This window comes from Nilaparvata lugens, unplaced genomic scaffold, assembly GCF_014356525.2.
Source record: "Nilaparvata lugens isolate BPH unplaced genomic scaffold, ASM1435652v1 scaffold7654, whole genome shotgun sequence".
NCBI lineage: Eukaryota > Metazoa > Arthropoda > Insecta > Hemiptera > Delphacidae > Nilaparvata > Nilaparvata lugens.
This window is the reverse complement of record NW_024093402.1, coordinates 1,556-11,843: the sequence shown is the minus strand read 5'-3', so window position 1 is coordinate 11,843 and position 10,288 is coordinate 1,556. Positions and strand designations below refer to the sequence as shown.

The 10,288-nt window shown below is 39.8% G+C and overlaps 4 protein-coding genes across 4 annotated transcripts; 2 read left to right on the top strand and 2 right to left on the bottom strand.

Annotated features, from left to right (window-relative positions):
- The first annotated feature begins 1,297 nt into the window (after positions 1–1,297).
- Positions 1,298–1,875, top strand: LOC111063023 (histone H3). Its single transcript, XM_022350712.2, has one exon. It carries the CDS (start codon positions 1,367–1,369, stop codon positions 1,775–1,777), a length of 411 nt encoding a protein of 136 aa, XP_022206404.1. The 5' UTR covers positions 1,298–1,366; the 3' UTR covers positions 1,778–1,875.
- Positions 1,876–2,574: 699 nt separating this feature from the next.
- LOC111052607 (histone H2B) lies at positions 2,575–3,116 on the bottom strand. The gene has a single exon (XM_022339343.2). It carries the CDS (start codon positions 3,055–3,057, stop codon positions 2,686–2,688), a length of 372 nt encoding a protein of 123 aa, XP_022195035.1. The 5' UTR covers positions 3,058–3,116; the 3' UTR covers positions 2,575–2,685.
- Positions 3,117–3,292: 176 nt separating this feature from the next.
- Positions 3,293–3,802, top strand: LOC111052603 (histone H2A). Its single transcript, XM_022339339.2, has one exon. The coding sequence runs from the start codon at positions 3,347–3,349 to the stop codon at positions 3,719–3,721; it is 375 nt and encodes a 124-aa protein (XP_022195031.1). The 5' UTR covers positions 3,293–3,346; the 3' UTR covers positions 3,722–3,802.
- A 529-nt stretch (positions 3,803–4,331) lies between these two features.
- On the bottom strand, positions 4,332–4,686 carry LOC111061117 (histone H4). The gene has a single exon (XM_039445692.1). It carries the CDS (start codon positions 4,641–4,643, stop codon positions 4,332–4,334), a length of 312 nt encoding a protein of 103 aa, XP_039301626.1. The 5' UTR covers positions 4,644–4,686.
- Positions 4,687–10,288: the final 5,602 nt, after the last annotated feature.

The following is a 10,288-nucleotide window of genomic DNA, read 5'->3' as shown; positions in this document are numbered from 1 at the left end:
CCATCAACAGCAGGTGTCCCCCAAGGATCTGTGCTTGGTCCTATTCTCTACTCCCTTTTCATCAACGACATGCCAGCTCTACCTTCAGTTCAAACCAGTCTCTTTGCAGACGATACCACTTTCCACTCCAGCAGCATGAGTCTCGAGAGGGCGGCCAGGAATGTTCAAGAGCAGTTGAACCTGCTCACATCCTGGTGTTCATCCTGGAAGGTAGAGATAAATGCAAATAAATGCGTGGCTGTCGCCTTTTCCAGAAAATGTAAACTTCCTCCCACTCTCACAATCCATGGCCACGCCCTGCCATGGTCCCCCACCGTCAAGTATCTAGGTGTTACTCTAGACAGAAACCTTACCTTCAAACAACACATTGACGTGAAAATACAACACAGTCGTGTGCTGTTTGGACAATTATACCCCCTTTTTATCACCCCCTCTTTCCCCCTGAAGTTTCGGCTGCTCATATTCACAGCTATCATCAGGGCATACATGACCTATGCCGCCCCTGTCTGGTTCCCATACCTATCGAAGACCAATAGAAAACGACTATTTGGCCTTCAAAACAAACTCATAAGAACCATCTGCAACTTTCACTACACAGTGAACAATAGGCTACTCTATGAATATGTCTCCACTCCCCAACTGATTGACTTCATTCAGCTCACATCAAGAAAACTTCATGACACAGCTTCAACGTCGTGGCGTACATCAGTAAGGCAGATGTACGAGATACCACGACCAGTTCAAACCAAAAAGCCACTCCCTTTTCAACAATGGTGGCCAGACTGATGGTCAGCAACTTGACGTTAAGGTCACCATTGTAAACAGCTCGTATTCCCCTGAGGTGAACCCATCTCCATCACACTTCTCCCAAAAAAGTGAATTTGGCAAAAAAAAAAAAAAAAAACAAAAAAAAAAAAAAAAAAAATGAAATGTATTAATTTATAAATAAATGTCAAATGAACAAATATATACATAAATGAAAAATAGATAAATATTCAAAGATACAAATATATTACAAATATTCAATATTATATTATCCATATTACAAAACTTAATATTACAAAACATATTATATTATATCTTAAAAAAAAAAAAAAAAAAAAAAATAAAAAAAAAAAAAAAATAAATAAATAAATAAAAAGCCAAATTCACTTAAGGTCTATTATCTAGGAGCAACCCAAAATTTTCAGTTCTGTTAATTCTATGAGCAGTCATAAGGCAAACCAGCCTAAGGCACTGCCAATTAGGGTGATTCACTCACCCTGTTCCACCCACAGTCAGTCAGTCATTTTCTGAACTGACATAGGCTTACGTAGTAGTAGCAGCAGCAGCAGCAGCAGCAGCAAGCAAGCAAGCAAGCAGTACAATGGCTCGTACCAAGCAGACAGCAAGGAAATCGACCGGCGGTAAGGCGCCCAGGAAGCAGTTGGCAACGAAAGCTGCCCGCAAGAGTGCTCCGGCCACCGGTGGTGTGAAGAAGCCGCATCGTTACAGGCCTGGCACAGTGGCTCTGCGAGAAATTCGTCGCTACCAGAAGAGCACTGAACTGCTTATTCGTAAGCTGCCGTTCCAGCGCCTTGTTCGTGAGATCGCACAGGACTTCAAGACTGACCTGCGTTTCCAGAGCTCGGCTGTTATGGCTCTGCAGGAGGCAAGCGAAGCCTACTTGGTTGGCCTGTTTGAAGACACCAACCTGTGCGCTATCCACGCCAAGAGAGTGACTATCATGCCGAAAGACATTCAGTTGGCCAGGCGTATTCGTGGAGAACGTGCTTAGACGACAACACACGCGCGGCTATATCATGTTGATTGGCTGCTGGTGCTGTGCAATGCAACGCGCACTCACACCAACAACGGCCCTTTTCAGGGCCAGTAGATGATAATTTTTCACATTGGATGAAAATCTGCTACTGCTTGCTTCTCAAAACCTAATAATGGGTTTGATTTGCTCTAGAGTCTGTAGTCTGATGCTCTCTTCTTCCCTTCACTATCAATCATAATGCATGCTTCTTCTCTTGTGTTTGTGTCTCTAGATAATGCTGGCCCTTTTTGGGGCCACTGACACAATATTATCAATTTATTATTATGTCGGGATATCGTTCAGAAAGCTGTTTCCCATTTTTCTCTCTATTGCTGGTGCAACCACTCAATTTTAGTTGGTTGGTGCTGTTTTTTCATACACACTGTTTGGAGACCAAGGCTCTTTTCAGGGCCACTGAGACAAAAATTGTTAAAAAGAATATTGTTGTATTATTTTCAACTGATCAAACATGAACATTAATTATTTTTGCCAGTAGGCTTCTTCATGTTTGACGCAACAAGTGAAAAGAGAACTTTCACCACTCATGTGAAAATTGTTTGTTGTGGAAACGTGCGAGTGGCCCTGAAAAGAGCCAACTAGCTATATCAGACTAATATTCATCTCTACTTCAAACTCAGAAGAGACACTGTCACTACTGTTACACACAGTGTATCAATCAATGTAATAGCATAGTCATCACACTTGTGAGGCGAGTGACGACGGTAGCAAATGAATAAAATCATATATTATTTTCATTTTGAAAATCAAACAGCTATTGGCCCTGAAAAGGGCCGTTGACGCTTGTATGCGGTACACTTGTTGTTGTTAAGCGGATGTTGTGGTGGCATGCTAGTCGGCGGCGAGCGCACACACACACAAACTCTCTACTTGGAGCTGGTGTACTTGGTGACAGCCTTGGTTCCTTCACTGACTGCGTGCTTGGCCAGTTCACCGGGCAGCAGAAGACGCACAGCGGTCTGGATCTCCCGGCTGGTGATGGTTGAACGTTTGTTGTAGTGAGCCAGTCGGCTTGCCTCGGCCGCGATGCGCTCGAAAATGTCGTTGACAAAGCTGTTCATGATCGACATCGCCTTGGACGAGATACCGGTGTCTGGGTGAACTTGCTTCAGCACCTTGTAGATGTACACGGCATAGCTCTCCTTCCTCTTGCGTTTCTTCTTCTTGTCTCCCTTGGCAATGTTCTTCTGCGCCTTGCCGGCCTTCTTCGCTGCTTTACCGCTTGTCTTGGGTGGCATACTGCTGCTTGCTGCTAGACGAGATCTGCTCAATAGGGCTGCTAGTCCACGAGTGTGTTCAAATTTCTCTAGTGCTGCTTTATTTATTGACTTTGTGTGGAAACATTGTCGACCAATAGAATGCTTGTATTCAACTATTGGCTATGATTGCTACCAATCATGTCACGTCTACTCTAATTGGTCGAAATTCGTGCCACACATTGCCTATATATAGGTGCCGATTTGCAACAGATTTTCATTCTTATTCCATCGTTTCTACAGCACCGATCAACAAACCACAACCAGCATCATGTCAGGCAGAGGCAAAGGCGGAAAAGTGAAGGGAAAGGCAAAGTCTCGCTCATCCCGTGCCGGACTCCAGTTCCCAGTCGGTCGTATCCATCGTCTGCTTCGCAAAGGCAACTACGCCGAGCGTGTTGGTGCTGGTGCTCCCGTCTATCTGGCCGCTGTCATGGAGTACCTGGCCGCTGAAGTGTTGGAGTTGGCTGGCAACGCCGCCCGTGACAACAAGAAGACTCGTATCATTCCGCGTCACTTGCAACTGGCAATCAGGAACGACGAGGAGCTGAACAAGCTGTTGTCCGGCGTAACAATCGCACAGGGTGGTGTCCTGCCCAACATCCAGGCTGTCCTCTTGCCGAAAAAGACCGAGAAGAAGGCTTAAGTCTGCTTGCCTTGCTACTGCGCGCTCGCGCGCATTCGACTCTTGGTGTTGAACCACAAAGGCCCTTTTCAGGGCCAGCAATACATTTATTTTTCAATTATTATATTATATCAATGTTTGTCACTATAGTGGTTACTCTCTGTCTGTCTCCTAGACATATCGGCTTTATTCCCTCACATAGGTTGTCTGTCTGTCTGTCGTCACCCTCTAATATACACAAATTAGAAATTAGTTGGCCCTTTTCAGGGCCACTGGCACACTTAATGATCAAGTTCAATGAAACAATTTAATTTACTTTTGTGTGTCTAGAATAGAGAAGAATGTCAGTGTGCTAACCGATTTTTGAGATGAGGAGAAGAAAATGTACTCTCTCACACCTTCCATCAAAACAACAATATTATTGTTCTCTGTCACTTGCTACAGTTGTGAAATAGAAAAATATCATCCAGTGGCCCTGAAAAGAGGCTTTTGCACTACTAACTCGTCAAACGCACACGTTCATCTTCTTCTACTCTCACAACTCCAACTAAATATAATCAATTTATACATGTCCAACTTCTTACTGTTCACCGATTGGATGATATCCATCAGGAACTAATAATATTCTCTGTTAACCTCCGAATCCGTACAGTGTACGTCCCTGACGTTTCAACGCGTAGACTACATCCATAGCGGTGACAGTCTTGCGTTTGGCGTGCTCTGTGTAGGTGACAGCGTCACGAATCACGTTCTCCAGGAATACCTTCAGCACACCGCGTGTCTCTTCGTAGATGAGACCCGAGATACGCTTCACTCCGCCTCGGCGAGCCAGACGACGAATGGCCGGCTTGGTGATACCTTGGATGTTGTCTCTCAACACCTTCCTGTGCCGCTTGGCGCCTCCTTTTCCCAGACCTTTTCCTCCTTTGCCGCGACCAGTCATGTTGCTGCTGCTAGTAGTCGAGTGAAACTGACAAATTTTGCTACGCTACTGGTGGAACATGTTAGGGTGAGTCATTGCACCCTAACTCGGCAGTGTCTTGAGCTATGGAGCTCTATGACTGCTCAAAGTAATAACAGTGCTGAAGTTGGGGGTTCCTGATATATAAGACCTTCAGTAGAGCTTGGCAATTTTATCTTTATTTATTCTTATTTATTTATTTATTTATTTTTCTATTATTCTCTAATTTTCCTTTTTCTAATATTAATCAATATCTGATATACTAATCTAGTTCGATTTCCATTTAATTTTCAAAGTTATAATATGTATATATGTATATATATATGATTTTTTTTTTTTTTTTTTTTTTTTTTTTTTTTTTTTTATTTTTTTTTTTTTTTTTTTTTTTTTTTTTTTTTTTTTTTTTTTTTTTTTTTTCCTGCCAAGTCTACTTTTTTGGGAGAAGTGGTAATGGAGAAGGGTTCTCTCCTAGGGAATGGAATACTGTGAACAGTGGCTGACTGACAATCAGCTGCTGGCACGAACTGCTAACTGTCAATCAGGCCACCATTGTTGAAATGGGAGTGGCTTGTGGGTTTGAGGTGGTCGTGGTATTTCGTACATCTGCCTTATTGATGTACGCCACGAGATAGAAGCTGTATCATGAAGCTTTCGAGATGTGAGCTGAATGAAGTTGAGTAATTGAGGGGTACTGGCATATTCATAGAGTAACCTATTATTCACTGTGTAGTGAAAGTTGCAGATGGTTCTGATGAGTCTGTTTTGAAGGCCAAATAGACGTTTTCTATTGGTCTTCGATAGATATGGGAACCAGACTGGGGCGGCATAGGTCAGGTATGCTCTGATGATGGCTGTGAATATGAGCAGCCGAAATTTCAGGGGGAGTGAAGGGGTGACAAGTAGGGGGAATAGTTGTACAAACAGCACACGACAGTGTTGAATTTTCACTTTAATGTGTTGTTTGAAAGTGAGTGTTCTATCCAGAGTTACACCTAGGTACTTGACGGTATGGGACCATGGCAGGGCGTGGCCATGGATTTTGAGAGTGGGAGGAAGTTTGAGTTTTCGGGAAAAGGCGACAGCCACACATTTAGTTGGATTTATCTCTACCTTCCAGGATGAACACCAGGATGTAAGCAGGTTTAATTGCTCTTGAACATTCCTGGCCGCCCTATTCAGATTCATGCTGCTCGAGTGGAATGTGGTGTCATCAGCAAATAGACTTGTTTGAACTGAAGGTAGAGATGGCATGTCATTGATGAAGAAGGAGTAGAGGATAGGTCCAAGCACAGATCCTTGGGGGACACCTGCTGTTGCTGGGGTGAGAGCTGAAGAGTTTACTGAAGATGGGGTTTGGTTGTGAACTTCGAAATACCTATTAGTAAGGTATGACTTGAAGAGTCTTATTGTTGAAGGTGGAAAGACAGATGAAAGTTTATAGAGTAGTCCATCCAGCCACACAGTGTCGAAGGCTGCTTTGAAGTCTATAAAGACTGCAGCCACGTGCTCTTTCTTGTTGAAAGAATCTGATAACTGAGAGCAGAATTTCATTAGTTGCAGTGTTGTTGAACAACCTGCACGAAATCCAAACTGCTCTGGCCTTATCACACTATCTAATGTATCTCTTATATGTTTCTCCAGAAACATTTTCTCAAAAAGCTTTGAGAAAAAGCAGGGTATGGAGATTGGCCTGTAGCTGGATGGTAGGGTGGAGCGTTTTCCTGGCTTTAGGAGCAGGAATAATTTGCTCTTTTTCCATTCTGAGGGGAAGTGTTGGGTGTTCAGAATGGAATTGAAAATTACAAGCAGGTGTTGGGCTAGCTCTGGAGGCGCATTTAAGATGGCCTTTCCAGAAATACCATCAAGACCTGGGGCCTTTTTTGGATTTGTATTTTTAAGTGCATTTGTTATATCTCCCATTGTAAAAGGTGAGAGATTATTTGGGGTGGGGTCTTGCACTGTTACTAAAACACTGTCAACTATTTTTCTAAAGTGGGTGCCGAGCTCTTGACTATGAGGGACGGGTGGATTTGAGAAGTGGAGTTCTAGATGGGAGGCAAACTCATCCACTTTCTCTTGGTCTGAGAAGATTAGCCCATTTGGGCCCTCAAGTGGAGAGTTTGGAGGTTTTTTCCTGAGAAGTTTACGGGTAGCTTGCCAGGCTGAGTTGGGTGGCAAAGAGGTGAGATACTCTTCCCAGGATTGGAGGCGATGTAGTTTAAGTAGTTGAGAGCATTTGTTCGATGCTCTATTAAATGCATATTTGTCAGCAGGAGCTCGTGTTATCTGCCAACGTTTGCGAGTGCTGCGGCGCTCTCTGATAGCCACTTGAATTTCAGTGGGAAGTAGTGAGCGTCGTTGGGGTGGGGCTAAGGAAGTGTTATCAGCTAGTGCTGTTTTTATAACTTCCGTAATATTTGCTGTATGAGCTTCCAAGTCGACAGTGTTCGAATGTGTGCTTGGAAGGATGGGAATAGAGTTTGACACACTTTCATGATACTTCCTCCACTTCACTGTAAGGCGATGTGGAGGTGGTCTTGCAATGTAGTCGGGATTCACAAGAGTGAACAACACTGGCAGGTGATCTGAAGACAGGTCCTCGACCACCTCAACCAGGGAGGTTCTTGTGAGTCCCACTGACAATGCATAATCCAATATGTCAGGTTGAGCAGCTTGATTGCACATACTTGTATGTGTGGGAGATGATGGGACATGGAAATGTATGTCTGTGTCAAATTTTTCTATGAATTCAAGGAGGGATTTTCCTGCTATGTTTGAAACCACCAAATATTTTTAAATGAGCCAATAAAATGTAATAGAACTATAAAATTGGAAAGAAGGTTAGACCTATCCAAAGAGTAAATCAACTCAAATCAAGTATTATTAGTGATTAGGAGTAATAGCATTATCAACAACGATAAGAAAACATGTATTATTGTGATTTAATAATTATGAGAACCCATTGGTAAGATCAAAAAATTATAAAGCGGCATAATTATTATTGGCGGATTACAAAAAAAAAATAAAATAAAATGCATGAACATTGAGGTTAGAGTTACTTGTTTACGTTTTGAAAAGAATTAGTCGATCTTGGATAAATCGATAATTATTAGAACCAATACTGAACGAATCAGCTGATTATTCGATCAACCCATATGACCGGTTGAATCATATAAAATTCACTCATAAAGGATATATTATGTATACTAAAGGAAGTCGATGTGTAGAAATACAAATAACTATTATTTCTGTATAAATATTTATTATAATATAAAAAAACATGATAAATCAAGAGTATACAAAACTCATATAAAAACTAAATGTATTATCTATTAAAATCGTATGTTACGATTTATTTATGAATTCAATTTAAGATAAACACTCCATATATTTGTATGAAAACTTCTTTTATTTAATTTTTTCTATTGTAAAGCCGAGGAAGCCCTGATTCCCAAGGCAACCAATTGTATTGAGTCTATTAAATTGAAGGCCAATCAGAGAGTAGCTTACAGAATTATTCTAGGAAGAAGCAAAATTTTTCTAAAAACCTCCTTCTTCTGGCTTAAGATCCTGACCCGAGAGGATGCACATGGAGTTTAGGGTCTTTTCTTCTTCCTTTTAAAAAATTTTAATGAATTATTAAGCCAAACCCTTTTTTAAATGTAATGTATGTTTGTTGAATGTTAATTGTTTGTGAACTCAGTGCTGTCAAGGAGTTCGTAATTGTAAAGATTCCCATAAAAATAGCTTTAATTCGAAAGAAACTTATAAAAATCTGGATCACGCGTTAGCCCAGCAGTGACGAAAAGGAGCCTACCAATTAATTATTGGAAATAATTAATTCAATCCACGAGAACATCTAGAACTTCAGTCAGTGAGTGATAAGTCAAACCAAACGAGCTCGTTTTTTCGTTTTTTCTACGTTCAGTGGGGTAATTATTAAAAAAAAAGCGCTATTCCAATTAATTTGAATTAAAATTAAGAGTCACCACGTGTTGAACAATATCACATAGTTCACAAGAACATTTTATAAATTATTTATTATATGTAGGAAGCTTACTTCCATGCACTGCCCGAATTCATATTAAAAGCCCTGAGATCTCATGTTTGAATATTAATTTATTAATATTAATTTGTTAATTGAACAAAGTATACCATATCAAACTTATAGACCGAACAGGTTTTTATTGCAGAATTTTGTATTGATTGGAAGTCTAAGTACCAGTATTAAATATAATATATTTATGAATTTGAAACTCACTATTGTGAATATTAGCAAAGCCTGTGATAATTATTCAGATTTTGAATAGATTATTTAAGTGAATTATAGATTATCGAATATCTTATGCACATCTTTTTGTGGGAATATATTTTGTGTTTTATGTCAGCATACAACTTATAGAATTTTTTATTATATCCCAATTCATCTCGTGTTATATAGTTTGAGCTGTTTTGGTACCAACAAATATCTAGCAGCATTTAAAATTATTGAATCAATTATATTAACCTTATTCAGAGCACTCAATATTTATCATCCTTTGATGATATTCATTTCATCAGCCAGAACAAATATATTAAGAAATTATATTAATAAGGTTCCAGTTATATCATATAAGGATCCAGAGAGCTTCAAGAACTGGCGTTGTAAGTTCTAAGGAATTTTGAAAGGGTATATTGGTGAATACTTGTATTCACGACGAGCGTTTTAAGAATCAACTAGAAACAACTATAGTTGGTCCTGATTATTCTCTAGTGGTACATGGTTACTGATAATCAGTCATCAAATATTCTTTTAATTTCCTTACTGGTATTCTTCAAGAACTTCATAGAAGCAGCGGTAAGAATTACCAATTACCGATCACTGAACTTATGGTGATTATTTATATTTATAAAATTCATGTTTCTACCACTGAGCTAGAGCTGAGGTTTGAACCCAGTAATTTTGCGAGCCGGAAGGCCTTAATTTTTTGTGAATTTATTCGCAAAAGAGGGGATTTAGAGACTGCTCTTATAAATACCAGAAACATCGTATTATCTGTGAAGGAATTGCAATCCACAACTTCTCACAATAGCTTCATAACGTGGGACTCTATCATAAGAGATAACCCCTCAAGGAGCACAACTTCACACAATGGCACCCAACCAGTGGAGCATGATGAAAAGCTTACCTACTCAATCTTACTATCAATGATTAATGAAATTATTGATAAAACTGAAAGCTGCAAGAAACATAATCTGAAGTTGTTTCGACAAGATATATCTGATAATCTATTGTAAGTTCTGGCTAAAATAATTGAGTTGCTCTTCAAATTAAAATTTTTCAAGCTGCATAAATACAGACAAACTGTATCACACGAGTTTGATAACATAATTCTCATAATAGAGAAATTGGATGGAAATTTCCATAAAAGTCTATAGTAAAATTTTGATTTTGATCTTTGAATCTAGACATTGTATGCTGACCAGGGTTATAGGTTATTTGAGGCATTATAATACTATCGTTATTCAGGAGGATAAGACCCTAATTAAAATTTTAAGAACTATATTAGTGTAATTTGTAAGCCATATCTGTCTATGTTGATAAGCGTACCTGTAGCACTAGAAGGTCTTTTTGTAATATATGTACA